The sequence below is a fragment of the Pimephales promelas genome, chromosome 9 (genome assembly GCF_988280905.1).
Source record: "Pimephales promelas chromosome 9, fPimPro1.hap1.1, whole genome shotgun sequence".
NCBI classification, from domain to species: Eukaryota; Metazoa; Chordata; class Actinopteri; order Cypriniformes; family Leuciscidae; genus Pimephales; species Pimephales promelas.
The window spans coordinates 31,134,244-31,151,894 of record NC_142777.1 but is presented as its reverse complement, the minus strand read 5'-3'; the positions used below and the strand labels follow the sequence as shown (position 1 = coordinate 31,151,894).

Here is a 17,651-nt window from a genome sequence, read left to right as displayed (position 1 = left end):
ACAGCTGAAAATATCAATATGATCATGCACTTGATGTTTTGCTCTGAATTTAACTATGTTATTGCTATTGCAGACATCATCGATGGTGACTGGGATGTTGGTCTACTTGCAGGGGATTTCCTAGCCCCACAAGCTTTTTTCTTCTTTCCTCTTTTAACTAAAGATGGCCTGACAACAGCTGCGCTCACACAAAGACACGTCCGCACACACACAAACACAAGCGTGCTTGCACACATACACGTAGCCGCAGAGAAGACTATATGAATTGATGGTTTGAAGGCTCATTTTTTGACAGAGGAAGGCTGTTGTACAGAAAAAGATCTATCAATGCTTCTACTCACACCCTGAAATCTGCAGATGACAATACTGTTGCTGTCTGCTAACTGGGAAACATCTCCCGAAACTGGTGCGAAGCCCAAAAGAACAGAAAATGTGTTGAAGTTCAATTTTCAAAAATAAAATAAAAACTTTTCCAAAATGGCGGACACAGGAAATGTAATTAAGGTGTGTTGTGCATGGTTAAATCCAATAAAAGCAATGTGTTCAGGGCAGACCCAAGTACACATCAAGTGCATTTTCTCTTCGTTTTTAGAATGCCATTATTATGCTTTTTTTGTTTGACGTCATAATGCATGATTGATTCTTTGAAAAGTAAATAATATCTATACCGAACATCAAATATCACATTTGTCATCTGCAATTTATAACCATATATTTCCTATTCAGAACAGAGTTACACAGATTAAAACAGGAGGGAATTTCCTTATCTTGTGCGTCTGCAATGTAAATAAAGTTAATGATTGATCTGGGTGAATCAGCTTTCTAGACCATAAAAATAAGGACATGAGAAACTTCCTCTGCTGAGTGAAATACTGAACGTTTTAGGCCAGTGGTTTCAATCGAAGTTTTGAGCCAAAAAACAGGTCCAAGGTTCTTAAAAGGGCCGAGAACACCAGGTAAAAAAACAATGCTGATTGCAAATAATAAAATCCAACTAGTTTTTAAAGGAATATTTTAAATTAAATGAAAAACAACTACACAAAATGAATAAAAAATATGATGCGAATTATTAGCTGCTACAAGATCATGAAAACATCATGATCTAATTCTAAATTCTCTGTTTTCCTATTCAGTGTATGTCATGTTACTATTTGCGAATATTAATGAGCTTATGCAATTCATTCAAATACTAACCTGCGGTTTCACAGACAAGGCTTAACCCTATTCCCAGTCAAAAAGATATGTTTGACCTGTTTTAACTCAAAGCAACTTGCACAGCAGATATCTTAAAGGTCCCATGATATGAAATTGAAGTTTTTTAACATTAGATATGAGTTCCCCTAGCTTGTATATGGTCCCCCAGTGGCTAGAAATTTCAATCGGTGTTAACCAAGTTTTGGCTGTCTTTCTCTGCCTTTGAGAAAATTAAAGCTCAGATCCGCTGATTCGGATGTACAAATGAACACAAAAGTATTTCAAACATTTCACCGAAAATTTTTTCCTCATCTTGGGCCAATGCAGAGCTTTTAGTAGGATGTTATCTGGACAACTCGTTATGAAATCAATGATGACGCACGTTACACAGCACAACGAAGTTACGTTACACTGTTACTGTGTGTAAATCCTCGTGTTTGCATTGGTGAAAGCATTAGAGAGAATGGCAGTGCAGAAACTGCGTTACAATAATAAGATCTTCATTCTCGCGATCAACAGACTGTCCGCTGCTTGCTCAATGCTCATCACGGCAACATTTTATGTGATGGGAATAGATCTAAATGCTTTAAAAACTTCTCACGATTCATTCATCTCGATAGCTATAATAGTAAAAAACGTATAATAGCTGTAGTAAAAGTATTCGAGAGAGTTTCACATGTAATACGTAGCTATTTCATATGCAAACATGTCAGCCAATCACAGCAGTGGGCGGTTACACTGAATCCCCCAGCAGACACTCCCCTTCAAACAGAGCCTTCAAATCAGCGGCTAAAATCAGGCTAGGAAAAATGCCTTTTATTTCTAAATTATTTTACCTATAGACTATTTTTGACCTATTAAACTCACAAGAGCAACCCAGGAAACATAAAATAATAAAATAACCACATCGGACCTTTAAAATATCTCAGTGCCGTTGTTTTGCCTCAAGATGCACACTAATGTTTCTTTCTAAGGCAAGTTTATAAAAGTTACTTAAATGTCTTAATTGAACTAAGCCAAATTATGTCTTAATCTAAACCCTGTTGGTGAAACCAGGCCTAAAGGTGTGGTTCCATGGACAAAAAAATAATAATTGTCAATAGTGTAGCAAAAATGTATGAAGCACAACTTGCACTGAACGTTTAAACTAAGCAACTGTATGTTGGTCAATGTAGCGGCTTTGAGTGACCAACTTGAATCTGTTACCAAATCTGTGTGGCGATTGGCGAATTATTTCTCTCTCACACAAAATTCACAATCATGTGGATTCATATTGAAATGACTGGATTTCGTCTGCAGAATTCCCCAAACAACATCAAATCCATTAAACAAAACTATGTTCTAAAAACGTTCGTGCTAACGTTTCCATTAAGGTAACACATTATTTCTGAACGTTCTCTGAAACAACTCTGGGTTTTTTTATGTTTTAAAACGTTTTTTTTTTTCTTCTTGGTTATGCCAATGTTAAGGGAACATTCCATTTTTATAATTTTGCAATCATTATGGGAACATTACTTTTGAATGTTTTCAAAACTTTCTGACACATGTACTAACAATCAAAAAATGTTAGACGAACATGATCCAACGTTTCGGGGAAAGAAAATGCTCTATGAGCAACGTAATGATCTTAAAATCTTTCAATGTTTGAACATTATTAAAGAGAGAATGTTTTTAAAGACCAAATAACTTTGAACAAACAATCTATCATTATTAGAAAAATGTTTGTTCATAACTTTTAAAAAGAACCTTGTCATAACGTTCCCTGTTAGCTGGTAATTCATTTTATAGATTCATTTCACTTTTGATAAAATATGATAAAAATGTTTGTGATGTGTTGTGTCACCATTTGACATCCAGTCCTAAAAAACAAATCCAGAAACACATCACATTTTGTACTAGATTTAAAGCAACTTTTGGTATTAAAACACAACATCAAAACACGATCACAATTTTTTATTTAAGGGGTGATCAAATTATACAGGGGGTTGGGTAACAAATAAAGCACTAGTAGAGTAACACCACAAAAAGTGCTTTTAACTGTAGAAAAAAAAGGTTTCGTGCATTATTACAGAAAATGGAAAAAGGTGTGGCTTTTTCCATAGGTCACTAGCTTTGGCATGGCAGCTTAGGCATGGCAGCAGCAGAGGGCACAAAGGCAAAAAACGGACTGGAACATAACGCACTGTTTGCTAGGCGTGAATATCCTGTGACACATCAAGGGAGGTGAACAATGTTCTAGTCCTCACCTCCACAGAGCATCAAAAGGGTTTTACGATAGTCTCCTGATGTGTCGCCCTGAGAAACACAATACGATTTGGTCAGACCAAACATTTGACCAATTTTGGATTTAAGCATCAAAACACACCCTAGTTTGAGAATGTACATGATTATATCAGTGAAAGTTTAGTGTTGCATAATGCTATTAAGCCATTATGAAATTCATGACATTACATAATAACAAAGAGTTTCGTAATAACTGTACGAGCAGTGAGATCAACAGCACATTTTACTAAAGTGCATTTCCATGGAAATAAAGTTTGAAAATGCAAATGAAAACCATGCAATTCAACAAAACCATTCATTAGAAATCATTTGACGCACAGCTTAAAAACACACACAGACTTCTCTGCATGCTTTATCCAACACTGCACGCATATCTAAAAATAAATCGTGCGGTTATTTTTACATTTTTAAATATGATTTTAATTTAAAATGATGCATTAGCTTTGTTGCGCTTAATTTATTTGCATACCGGCACAAGTAATGTACCATAATAAGCCACGAAAACAATGCATAAAATGTATAAATTAATGTTGTTATTGATCTTGATCTGTGAAGGGAATTTTGACTACAGAGCCAGTATAGACCTGTTGTTTAACACTTCCTGTCTCCACTCTCTCCGCCAATCAGAATCAGCACACTGAGAGGAAGTCAAGCATGCAGGGGAAATTCCTAAACAGCTGAGTCGAGCAAGTACACCGCAGGAACCTGTCAAACACTCTGTTCCCCTCAACTTAACTAAAAGAGGATGTACAACGCCTACAGTAATACAAAACACAATATCTACACAACTCTCTTTAAATTCACTAACTTCCAATCACAATAGTAATTCATGCAGTATATTTCACAAGGAGCGGAGCACGCAACTTACAACGAACGTCTCTACCTGGATGAATTCATGCAAAGAGGCTTCATGGGTGTCCTTGAACTCCTTGCGGATGTTGAAGAGGTCGATCTCGGAGCGGGACACCATGATGCGGATGAGAGCCCTGTCGTCTGTTCCCAGGCCCTGCGGGGAAAGTCACAGCGCTTAGAAAACTCTGGCCCGACTGCAACAGTGCAGACGCTCATCACAGGTCCTGTGACTCATAATCAAGTCTGAGAACCATCGCTGGCACGGACACACTGTCAACGGATGAGTCCTACATGACCGTTGCCTTACATCAGTGCGTTTAGCCCACAAAAAGACCATTAAAACTTGTTTCAGTACAGCATGTTTTTAATCAACGTCTCTTATTCATCACCCAGAGTAAAATTTTTGCTGACAAGTTAACCGCGTACTCTGATTCCAGATTTTTGTATGCTTGAATCTGAGCACGGACATTATTGAGATGTCTTCTGAACTCCTGGGGTGTGATTACTAGTGCTCCTATTTAAATCTCATTCCTATTTAAGATAACCAGATGAGATATTAAAGAGACCTCAGTTGTGATTTCTTTTTCCATTGGCACTTTGAGATGACTTATGTCATGTTCTTGGCCTAAATGTTTGCGATATGTCCTCCTGCTCACAGAGTGATGTTGAGGGAAGTGTATTACATAACAAAGCACTTTTACCTTCATGGCTTTGTACAATCGGTCAGCAAAGTAAGATGGCTGATTCTTCACACTTCGCACTGGAAAATACAAACATGTAAACATGAGTCATATGTTCTTTTTTGTGTCAAATGTTTAAAACATGTGATCATAAATTTGGCTTTTGCTGAAGTAATTGTTATATGGCTCATTCTAGATTTTGTGCAAAAGTATTGTTTAATTATTTTTAAGACTTTAAGATGGCCTCTTCACATTTAAGATGAATAGCAGAAATCTACTGCATGTAAATTTCAGCAGGTTTTCTAGTTGTATTAGTTTCTAGTTGAAATAAAATAAACTATGGCCTGGTTTCAGGACACACAGGGCTCAGATTAAGCCAGAATAAGGCCTTAGTTCAATTATTTTAAAGGGATACTCCACTTTTTTTGGAAATAGGCTCATTTTACAACTCCCCCAGTGTTAAACAGTTGGGTTTTACCATTTTCGAATCCATTCAGCCGATTTTCTGATATTTAGAAGAATATCAGTAACCAGACAGTTTCTGGTCCCATTGACTTCCATAGTATATCTACTATGGAAGTCAATAGTATAGCCTATCTACTATGGAAATCAATGGGACCAGAAGCTGTCTGGTATCAATATCAGTAACCAGACAGTTTATGGTCCCATTGACTTCCATAGTATATCTATGGAAGTCTATGGAAGTCAATAGTAGAGCCTATCTACTATGGAAGTCAATGGGACCAGAAACTGTCTGGTTACTGATATTCTTCAAAATATCAGAAAATCGGTTGAATGGATTCGAAAATGGTAAAACCCAACTGTTTAACTCTGATGGAGTTGTAAAATTAGCCTATTTCAAAAAAAAAGTGGAGTATCCATTTAAGATATGTCAGTGTAAGTTGCTTTTAGTATTTTAGTCTGGGACTAGCCTTAAAACGTGTCTGTGAAACCTGAGGTAAAAATTGTAAAAACTAGAAATGTTGCCTAGGCAGCTAAGTGAAATAAAATACTGTAAGCTTAAGTTGAAGCATTATAATGACTAAAACAGAGATAAAAATGCATTAAGGCTTAATAGAAATATTTTTAGAACAACTGAAAAATGATAAAAGCGCAAAACAAAATTAATAAAACCCAAACTAAAATTGAAAAGAAAACTGAAAATATAAAAACAAAAGCTAAATCAAAATATTAATAAATACTACAATAGTGATACTAAAATAACACTGATATAGGATTCAATTTAATTATATAATTTAATATAAAATATAGTTTAACTGCCTCGTCATCCATTAATCGGCTACTATTTATAGTACATTGGAATTAAAAGAGCAAATATTTCTGATTTGATGACAACATGACCCCTGTAGCAAAAAACATTAAAGTCATTTATAAGTCTTTTTTTTTTCTGGTGCTCAGTCGTTGTACTTCTTACCCATAGCAAACATGGCATTTTTAACATCTCCTGACATCTCTTTCTTTATGATCTGTTCGATATCTTTGTTGCTGCACCTCACAAATTCCTGAAACACTGGAGGGGATATAGCAAATGTTAGATGAAGCGTTCATGAAAACATGTATAAGCATGTGTGTATCAGTAGCAAACATGTGTTTGCATTACCTTTCCTCAGATGAGGGAAACTCCTTGTGCACAGGATACTCATGAACTTGTCCTCCATGTCACCAGAGTCTGCGTTGCATGCATCTGCCAATTCCTTACATGGGATGAAAACATTAAATCTTAAAAACTATACTCTGGTATAACCTTTATACTTGGTAAATAAACAACAGTTGAAAGTGTTTTATAAGTATTTTACACTTACTTGGGCATCCTCCAAGGCCCTCTCCATGTCTACTGGGCCCTCTTCACGGGCTCCCTGACAAACACACCAGTGAAATTTGAGTTTATAAAGCAAAAAGTATGAACTGTGGGTCAGTGTTTGGATGCGAGAACTGTGTCGATGTACCTGTGCCAAAGCGATCAGGATCCTTTTGAAATGCCCAGATGTATCCGACTCGATGGCATTCTCCAAACTTTTTTTAAAGGCTATGAAGGAGAAAATTTAAATACATGGGTCTGTAAATAAATGACTCTTCATAGCATAGCAAATGCCCTATTACACAGACTTTTTGTCAGTGTTTGGCCTAGATAAATGGCGCCACCTGCTGGACATATTACTCAATCTACAGCCAGGATTTTTTTTTTACCCTTCTTATAGGCAGAACACATCTCCTGAATCTCCTGGTTGCTTCTACTGACCAGGATCTCAATCAACGCATGTTCATCAGTCCCAGCGCCCTATTAAAAAATGGAAAATACATACATTTAAGCATAAACAAAGTTATTTCAAAGTTGCATGTTGCATACCTGTTAACTACATTTCTTTATCAACACAGTAAAACTCAACATCTGTAAACAAACAGTCCTTGTAGAGAAAAGACTATTACCTCTGCTCTAGTTTGGACAGGTCACTGACCCCCAGTGAACAAATGAACACAGAAGTTAAATAACAAAAGCAAGGTCGATCTGCTTAAATGATGAAACAGGCTTTTCTGTGACTCAAATAAGATTTTGGTTTGGATCCATAGTGCCGTCACAAATTTTTTGTGTACCTCCATGGCTTTCTTCATCATCTTGGCGTCAAACTCTGCTGGGGTCATCATGAGACCAAGAATGAGTCTTTGGAGGTTTTTGGACAGTTCTGATTTTAGATCAGCCATGAGATCCTAATGGAAAACAAATTGATATGTTAGCAAAATGCTAAATATTTTCACATTTACAGCAACTGCAGTAAAATGCCGTTGTCCGAGTGGGAGCAGTAGCAAAACTGTGCAGGGCGGTGTCTTACCCGTCCCAAAAGAGATTTGAAAGTCTGTCGGATCTCCTGTCTCTGTGCATTACTCCTTTGTGCCACAATGCCAATAATTGTCTCTTCATCAGTGCCTGAAGAATAAAAGGAAATCATTCATTATTTTTGCTAGTCTTAGTATCTTTGGCACCTCATCAAACTGTGTTTTAACGCACCAAAACCCTTCATGGCTTTTCTCAGAGCTTGTGCATCACTCGCAGGGTCAAAATCTTGATATGGTCGCACAGTTCCCCTTAACTAGAGATAGATGGAAAAGACCAAATTAAAACATTACATGATTAAAAGGAAAGACGTACACATACTTTCATTAGCAAAATATTAGCTTCAGTCATTTTCCTTTTGTTTCATCTTGTAGTTTAAAATGTGTCCATTTTCACAGCAACATAACACAAGCAGCATATAGAGATCCTGTAGAATGGTGTGACACAGACTGAAAGGTGTCACAGGAACTGGCAGTGAATCAAGACTCTGATTATCAAATTGAGCAGCATTCGGATGCTATCTGTGCACAGACAAAGGCTCCGCTGTATGCTTAGGGTGCATGACAGTTATCAACTCTAGCTTGGCCGGAGCAGAGGGTAATATGATGCATGCCGCTGAGAGAAAACGTGGGTGACACCAACCTGGATTTTGGTCGTGGCGCTGATTTCCCACATCTTGTAGGCAATCTGTGCAGCCTCTGGGAAGAACTCCCCTGCCATACTGAGAAACAAACAGCTCTTTAAAAATTTGTGCTGACAAAATAATTGTGTGGATTGAACTTCACATTCTTCACATTCAAACTTCACATGAGGGAATGGGGGCTTGACAAGCTTCAGTTCTTGCTCTCTGGCACGTCTAAATGATTGTAAATACGGAGGTATATAAATACCCTACTTCTGTAAAGTTTGGGGTCAGTAAGAAAAAAGACATTGATAATGTCACAAGAGATTTGTTTCAAATAAATGCTGCTCTTTCTATTCTATGGACTTTCTATTCTTCAAAGAATCCTGACAGAAATGTATCACAATTTCCACCAAACTGTGGTGATAATAATAAGAAATGTTTCTTGAGTACCAAATCATTTCCAAATCACAAATCACAATTCATCTCTGCCATCATCAGGAATAAATTAATACATTGTAATAATATTTCACAATGTTACTGTTTTTAATGTATTTTTCAACAAATAAATGCAGCATAAGAGACTTCTCTAAAGGAGTAGTTTACTTTTAAAAAAACTTTTGCTGATAATTTACTCACCCCTATGTCATCCAAGATGTAACCAAATGGTTCAAGGTCCAAAAGACAGTTTCAGTGCAAGCTGCAAACTGTTCAAAGGGCTTTAAACGACACCAGACAACAACAACAAAGTTTAAGTTTTATAAGATTAAATGCTTGCCTTGCTCTGTTCTGTGTGACTCTCCTGTTCGAACTCATTCACCAAAATGAACAAATCTTTTTCCGAGTCAATTCGTTCATTTCGTTTGTTGAATGAACCAAATGACACGGAAAAGATTCTTTCATTTTGATAAACGAGTTCGAACAGGAGAGTCACGAACGCGCATCACACAACAGAGCAAGGCGGCCATTTGAGCTTATAAAACTTTAATTTTATTTTTTATTTTTTTAAATTGATAAGACCCTTATTCATTGTCTGGAATCGTTTAAAGCCCTTTGAACAGTTTACAGGTTGCACTGAAACTGTCTTTTGGACCTTGAACCGTTTGGTTACCAGTAAAGTGCATTATATGGAGAAAAATCCTGGAGTGTTTTCTATCAAATTTCTTTATTTCTTAATTTCTTTTCGACTGAAGAAAGAATGACATGGATATCTTGGATGACATGGGGGTGAGTAAATTATCAGCAAAAGTTTTTTAAAAAAGTGAACTACTCCTTTAAAAAACATCTTTAAAAAACTTACTGACCTCAAAGTTTTGAATGGCATGTTGTCCTATTTTATAGTGGATCAATGTCTCCCTCTACTGACTGTTAATTGTTACTGCAAAACTTTCAGTTTTCTGCATTAAAGAGCTGGGTTTTGTAATATTGAAAAAAAATTACACACTTTAAGACCTGAAAAATGCTTACTCATCATCTCCTCCACACAGTTTCAGCAGGGTGCGTTTGTACTCCCCAGATGTGTCATCCTGTTGGGTTCACAATATATTATTTACCTTTTATTTATGTACACAGACAACATGTGTAACACATGAATGTAAAACTCTATGACAACACAATGAACGACAATTGTAAATCACAGAGGAAAACCTCAACGACACAATTGGAAATGATTTCCGATGATACTAAATAAATGTGTGCTGACAGAATCAAGAAAAGTCTGGATTCTGTTTTGTTGGTCTAAAGGCACCTGAATCATGTTGTACAGAGACTTCTCATAGCGCAGTCTGAAGCACTCTCGGATGTCCAACATGTCAATCTCAGCACGGGAGACCATAATGCGGATCAGAGTGTTGTCAGCTGTACCCAAACCCTACAGACAGATGGGCAAACGTTGAGAATTGTACTTGTACTTCATTAGAATTCATTATAACAAGGCTAACACAACCTTCATGGATTTGTAAAGGCGTCTGGCAAAGAACATGGGCTTACTCCAGATGCACTGAACTGTGGAAGATAAATCAAATAGCAGATTTTAGTGAAAATGCAGCTGTGAGATTTCAGGAATTGATTGCAAAGTGCCAAAGCATACCAACAGCCAGCATCAGTCTTTCGAAGTCCCCAGAGAGCTCGCTTTTAATACTGTCCTCAATGGATTTCTCTGCAATTTTGTGGTATTGATCAAATACTGAAAAACACAATTTTAACTTTGCTCTGTTAGGTTGATCCATGTAACATTGGGTTATTAATAATTAAAGTGTATTAAAAATCATAATCACTCATCCTTTCGGTCATTGCACAGTGGTTTTGTCTGTTGCATTACAAACTCTCTTTTATATTATTAAAAGCAGCAACCTGATGGTCAAATCTAATTGGTGGTGCAGTGTGGAGCGTTACAGGCACACAAGAGAGATTGTGCAGTGGAGGAGGGGTGTTAGTCAGCAGAAATCTCTGTGTCCAGTGTGTGGCTGCAGCTCTCATACCCGACTGCAAATGGGTCACACTACGGTTTCCCAGGAGCATGATGAATTTGGCCTCGTCTGTGCCCCACTGTGCCTCCCCCGCATCATACAGGTCCTACGATGACATTACACACAAACATTCTTTCAAGATGCAAGTCAAGAGGTCAAAAACACACTTGTTAAGTTGTATGGTGGGCAAACTAGTATACTCAATTGTTTTCCTGTTGCTCTTATGCTAAGAAGAGTCAAATAAATAAGTAAATTGGCATGGAATATTCAGTTGGGATTTATTATTTTATGTGAGGAGAAAGAGACTGCAAAGTTTTACACTGTACATTCATTATAGAAAATATATTTGAAGGCCACAATTGACCAATAAGAATCAATGTAATATTGATTTGTAGAATAATTCAACATCATTCACACTCACTTGAGCATCTTGCTCCACGAGGTCTTCACTAACAACATCATCTTCCTCTCTGGTCCCCTGTTAAACAAGAAAATCACCATTATTAAACAGAAACAAAATTAGACCATAATAAAGGCAATTTCGTTGTGACCCAAGTGGAAAAAACCTAGACCAAAATGTATTTAAATACATTTATTTCATACTAAGTATACAACAAATCCATTGACATATTTACTGACATGTCGAGACTTATTGATATAATTACAATTAAACTTTTTTAGAGAACTTCAAATATAAGTATAACTTTAACTGAACTTCAGCACTCTTTCTGGATAACTAAAGTGCATTAAATACAGTAAGTATACCAATTTAGTATACCTAAAATACAATTGCAGGGTATTTATATTCAATTACATAAAATATGTAAGTGTATTTGTAGTATACTTAGCATAAAATAAATGTATTTCAAATACATTTTACAGTATATTTAATGTCTCAGTATGAAAAAAAAATCAAAAAGGAAAAAAAATCATAAACTGACTAAACATTGGACTGTAGGTTTGCTATATTATCATAAATCAACATAAAGATCTCGCTGACCTGAAGCAAAACAACCAGCATCTTCTTAAAATGTCCAGATGTGTCCGCTATAATGCTCTCTTCAATGTCTCTACCATATGCTGTGAACACAAACACATGGTCAGGCTTTTCTTCAGTTAAGAAGAATATTGGGTTTCTTGTTGACTTGTGTAAAAAGAAAAAAAAAATAGCTCACCATCTTTGTATGCTGCCACCAGATCATGAATCTGCTCATTGGTTCTTGAAGCCAGGATTTCAATCAAACATTTCTCATCTGTTCCTGCTCCCTTTATAGCACAACAAGCAAGTTAATTTCTGAACACAAATAACATCAGTCTCTTTAAATGAAGGGGTAATGGACATTCAACTAGTATAATTATCCATATGGAAATGAGTGCAGTAACTTGAGTGACATAGTGAAATTACAGTACAAATGAAAGATAAGTTTTTCAAAGCATGCAGTCTCATATTTGTAAAAAAAAAAAAAAGAAGAAAAAAAGAAGCAATTTAAGTGTAAACTTTCCATTAAGAGTCAAAGCTAAGCAGCTAACAAATGTATTAATAAATCATTTATTTATTTTCCAAAGGGACAGTGAAGACATTTCATCTTTGTTTTTCATTATTAAAGTCCCAAATAACTGAATTCTTTGTGATTTTTCACAGCCATAAAATCATGAAATAGTTAACACTGCCAAAGTAAAGAGCTAACCATCATTATTATATTAATTAAGGAAAATCACTTACCGAATCCTATATAGCCATGGCAAAATAGATTCACAGGACAAAACATGCAGTAAATGACACAGAGAAACTACTACTGCTGATATTTTAATAGAGAATACTCTGTCTATTGTGTTCAGTTTAGCTGTTTGGCAGATGTCTAAGTCAAGACCATATATTAGCAACCAGCAATATTTTCAGAAAACAGAATACAGCATAACATATCTATATGAATACAATTATCTGTGCAAGTCCTGCATTTGGATAGTCATTTTTGAGCAATTACATCAGCCATGCACAGCACATATTAATTTAAGGTCTCAAATTCTCACAGAATCTAGATTCGTATATACCTTAATGGCATCCTTGATTTCTTTGGCATCATGATAAGCAGGAGGTCTCATCAAACCCACAATCAGACGTTCAAACTTCCCAGTCAGCTCGTATTTCAGATCATCAATTAAATCCTGAAATGTAATTTTGATAAAGCACATTTTATCTATAAGCCATTTATCCATTTATTAAATGCTTGCTGGAGATTGTTCAGCACCTTCCCATATTGTGATTTGTAGGCGGTGCGGATCTCCTGCCTCTGAGCATTGCTTCTTGAAGTAATCAGGTCTAAGATGGCATCCTTGTCACTTCCTGTGACACAAGAGGGAATAATTTCATTCATTCATTCATTATAGAAATATCCCAGCAGCCACTAGCTGCATATTACACATCTATAGATGAGTCCTGGCACTCACCAAAGCCTTTCATGGCATTATAGAGGGCCTCTGCATCACTGCCAGCATCAAAGTCAGGGTGATCGAAAATTGTACCTCTGAATCCCTATGACGAAAAATATAGATGTTTAGTTGTTGTTTTTAAAGAACAAAGATGAATCTTCTCAAACCTGAAAAGAGTAAACTCCAGTCATTCAAAGATATATTTTAATTATTAGCATTTTTATCATTTTTAATACATAATATCAGTTTTAAACATAAATGGAGGTTTATGCATAAACAAGGATAAAAAAACTAAATATAAAGATTAATATATAAAAGAAAAAAAATTATTATTTTACAACTTTGCATTTAAAGTAAAAAAAAGTCTTGATTTTAAAGAATGTTTGGACATTTTTACTGAAATTAATTTTTTTAGAGAGCACTTACAGTCACACGCATTATACTGACCTAAAAAAATAATAGGGTGGGACAGCCTACCTACATATGTTTATATAATGCCAAAATAAAATATTACACCAACAATCAGACTCCCCTATGGCCTTTGATCCGAACTCAGTGGCCCAGGCGGGATTTTAACATGGACAGCTGACACCTGTCAGTGCAGCAGTTGTGTGTTATAGTCAGCAGCAAAGGGCAGTTTGTGTGACAGAGAGAGAGAGAGAGAGAGAGAGAGAGAGACAAAAAGCTTGCATGCAACTTAAAAGTCAGTAACCTTAAACTTTAAACCCTATTGAATCTAAAGGATGTCGTTCCCCTTCAGAAAGCTGCAAGACCTCACATCTGACAAAGCACCTCTGTACTCACTGTCTACCTACATTTAATCGCCATAACACTGGCCTTGCTGGCGTGTCTTAGTATAAAAGGGCACAGATCCAGTGTCCTCCCCCTCATGCTTCTCTGCACATGCTCACGGCCTGTCCTATCTCTCAGCACAGCAGCTGTGGGCTTCCACGTCTACAGCAACAGAGCCCTGGCAACACTGACCTCAGCTATTATATAGTCATAGCCAGTTTCTTTCTTTCAGGAAAAGTTTTGTAAAACGTAAAGAAAATAGGGAAATATAACTTATAAATGTAAATAAAACACAACAAGATTGATTTTCTGAAGAAAAATGTGAATGCATGTTATTAGTGCTTACTACTATGCAGTTTTTAGGGTGCTAGGTGATTTGGTCATAAAACAACACTTTCTTTAATATTCTGGTGCCTAGATTTGAAAATTCTGAACACTTAAAAGATAGCTCAAGTAATAGCTCACCTTTCCTCGATAAGATAATTTGAGGTATTCATGCACAGCACAAACAAGGTTTAATACTTAGGTTCAGAGGTTTATTCAAATCCCTAAAATGAAAAACACTAGCGATACACTAATGTTTTATAAATTATTAGTGTGCTTTAATAATAGATTGGCTACTATACATCAAGGTATCTAAAATTATATCTAAAAAAAAATAAAGTTTCAAAAAATGAAAAAAAAAAAAATGCAGTGTAGTTCATTAAGATTTCATTAAGAAAACTCTGACATTCTACACTCCCTCAATGACAATAGATGGAAACTGAGAATGACTAGAATAAGAAAGGAGGCAGAGGTCATGTCTTTGTGGCTATTCTTTCTTGATACATGACAAACTGCAAATTGCACATAAATATCAAATTGTAAGCATTGCATAAAGCAAGAAGACACAGTGATGTAGAAATGTAAACGTACTTTGCCCATGTTTGATCAGTTGTCAATGGAATGATAATCTTGAACCTGGAGAAAGAATTAAGAAGAAACATGTCAGCCTTTCCTTATCGCTTCTGTATAATTAAAGATAAAAAAGTAATGTTTTTTTTTTTAATGGATGTTTATTTCTGTCAGACTCCTCTGTTTCTGACTCTGAGTTATGTAGATATTATAAGCCAAAGTGGAAACTTTAGATAAATTATCTAAAGTCCTATATTTGCAATGTAAATGACATTTGAAATGAAAATGCATTGCTGCAGGAGCGAACCGCCTATGGATGTTCCATAGGTTTATTTTGAGTTAAGTAACCTCCAAACTTGTTTAAACTTAATAACCTGTTTAGTCACTTAAAATGCTCTAAAAAATAATTTCCCCCTAATTCAGACCATTTCTAGTTATAGGATAAATGCTAAGGCAAAGCCACATTTTCCACAGGATACTCATGGCTCCACCCTCTGATTTTACACCATGTACTCTTTCACTACATATTTGGCAAGAACAGGGAACTTTCAGTGATGGAAAAGCGTTCAGTCTGCAGCTCACTGGAAATTGTATTCTCTGTTAAATGTCATACTTGTGCACAAAACATCAGGAGGAGCAGTTACTGTATGACAAAACATCAAATATCAAGCTTCTTCTCATGTGTCATTATTGATTTTGCACTCTGACTCTGCAAACTTTCATAAAATACAAAAAGCACAGGGACCTTTTAGTAGAATTGTTTAAAATTGTAAATGTGTGTCAGAGAAGTCCAAAAATAGGCATGTCTCTCTGTTTGGTCTGAGTCAGGAATACATCCAAATTCTGAGAAAGACATTCACACAGCCCCACCCAACCAATGCCACAAATTATACTTAAATCAATCAAAAATTAATGAAAACCTGATATGTTCTGAAAATTTCTGGAAAAATCTGATATGTTATTTAAAGAACATTAGGCTACTACAACCATAACCCTAAAACTTGTTTATAATCAACTTTTTACATTTTGAATCATCAAACGTATGGCTATTTTAGAATTGAATGGCTGTGGTAGTAGGAAAGAATATAAACGCCTCGAAGAGAACGCTAGAGTTCTAAAAGTGGTTTCATTTGCCTATGAAACGCGCATGTGAATATGCGCCCCAAAACGCCGGCATTAGTTAATAAATTACGTACGAATTGTTAAAAATAATAACACCAAAACAACATTATACCTTATTCCCAGGGAGTCGAGCTCCAGTTAATCGTGGTCAGTGGTCTTGCTGTGAAACGCTCGCGCGAGTATCAGCTGTTCTTCTTTGACGCAACGCATGCGGCGCAAACGGCACAGAGAAATTAACTCAGGATAACCATGATGTAATGTCCAAGGCTGACGTGTCGTGATAGCCAGTTCTCATAAATGACGTTGAGCATAGGATAACTATGGTGAAGACATGAGCGACCGTTGGTTTTTCAGTCAGTTTCATCTGCAGTGCACATCCTGAGCTGTTCGATATGCAGCACATTTGGGGATTCCTGTAAAGTCCTGAGTCAAGAAGACATTCGAGAAACAAATACACAGAGGTGAAAGATGTAGCCTACTCAGCAACCTTTTGCAAAATAATGTAATTTTTTACACAAATTAAAAAAAAGAGAAAAAACATCAAAAATAAATATACTTCAAGCCGAAATAGCGAAACTATTGTGCAAAGGGGCCTAAGAGCCTTGAGTGCACTTTTACATTAATATCTGAAACCACATTATTAATTATCAGACTTCTATTTCATATGATGAGTGAATCTCATATGATCTCCAAATGTCCAACCCTTTAAAACATTACATTTAAAATAGAAGTAGACCTGAAAATAATCATTAGCTAGTAAATACAAGCTTCTCCTAAAGCAGGGATGTCCAAACTGGGCCACGATAGAGATAGAAATGTAGCTTGCATTGTCCATATTTAAGCAGTGACATGTCTTGATGCATTCTGAATTGCAGCCAAGTACAAAGTCAAACTATAGTAACTTATGAATCAACTTAAAGAGAAAAGCAGAGAGTTGCCGAAGGATCCAATGGCTAAACATGACTGCCTTGGCGTGAGATTGCGACAGGGCTATTTCTGTCCTATCCTTTTGGTCATTCCGGTAAGAGGGTGAGGAATTCAAGATCAGGACAGCATAGTAGAACAGAACAGAGGGAGAGGGGGTCGATATGGTCACTCATTTAATGTAACTTTACTCTCTAACTACATGGGGTTCCATTTGTGCCAAAATTGAGTCGACTGCTTTGTGCTTTGTACATTTGTCCTTATCAACTGTCATTGCTCATAGTTAAAATTCAGGATACTACAAGGCTTTAGAAAGATTAAAAAGTTTTTATTGTTATGGCTTGGTCAACTTAAACCTTTAAAACACTCCGACGCGTTTTAGCATACAAGCCTTCGTCATGGAGTTAACAGTTTTCAAACAGGAAGAGACTTTCTCATAAGCTTTCAAACCACCAATCAGAAACCTCCATTTGGCAGGATCAGAGTTGTAGTATGGATGTCCTCCTGTTCTTAATAGAACAGAATTTTCGTGACTACAC

General features: G+C 36.2%; 1 protein-coding gene across 2 annotated transcripts; it reads right to left on the bottom strand.

Moving 5' to 3' along the window:
- Positions 1 to 3,132: 3,132 nt before the first annotated feature.
- Positions 3,133 to 16,608, bottom strand: anxa6 (annexin A6). Of its 2 annotated transcripts, none has more exons than XM_039649131.2 (25): positions 16,301 to 16,608; positions 15,088 to 15,132; positions 13,399 to 13,483; positions 13,200 to 13,294; positions 13,003 to 13,116; positions 12,126 to 12,216; positions 11,951 to 12,030; positions 11,372 to 11,428; positions 10,963 to 11,056; positions 10,572 to 10,667; positions 10,428 to 10,486; positions 10,230 to 10,352; positions 9,950 to 10,008; positions 8,503 to 8,581; positions 8,035 to 8,116; positions 7,859 to 7,953; positions 7,623 to 7,736; positions 7,218 to 7,308; positions 6,977 to 7,056; positions 6,833 to 6,886; positions 6,631 to 6,724; positions 6,445 to 6,540; positions 5,031 to 5,089; positions 4,361 to 4,483; positions 3,133 to 3,489 (listed from the first exon to the last, which is right to left on the bottom strand). In XM_039649131.2, the coding sequence occupies exons 2-25, from the start codon at positions 15,094 to 15,096 to the stop codon at positions 3,430 to 3,432; spliced, it is 1,989 nt and encodes a 662-aa protein (XP_039505065.2). In that variant the 5' UTR covers positions 15,097 to 15,132; positions 16,301 to 16,608; the 3' UTR covers positions 3,133 to 3,429. The 2 variants fall into 2 exon arrangements, with proteins under 2 accessions (XP_039505065.2, XP_039505063.2); XM_039649129.2 differs by having other exon boundaries at positions 4,346 to 4,483; positions 16,301 to 16,607.
- Between the last annotated feature and the right edge of the window lie 1,043 nt (positions 16,609 to 17,651).

Bases quoted from the DNA above. Each gene is read 5' to 3' on its own strand.
- anxa6 (XM_039649129.2), bottom strand. The intron at 12,217-13,002 runs GTATATACGAAT...TGTGCTATAAAG, and splicing joins AAATCAAGGATGCCATTAAG to GGAGCAGGAACAGATGAGAA. The intron at 7,954-8,034 runs GTGCGTTAAAAC...TTTATTCTTCAG, and splicing joins AAAAGCCATGAAGGGTTTTG to GCACTGATGAAGAGACAATT.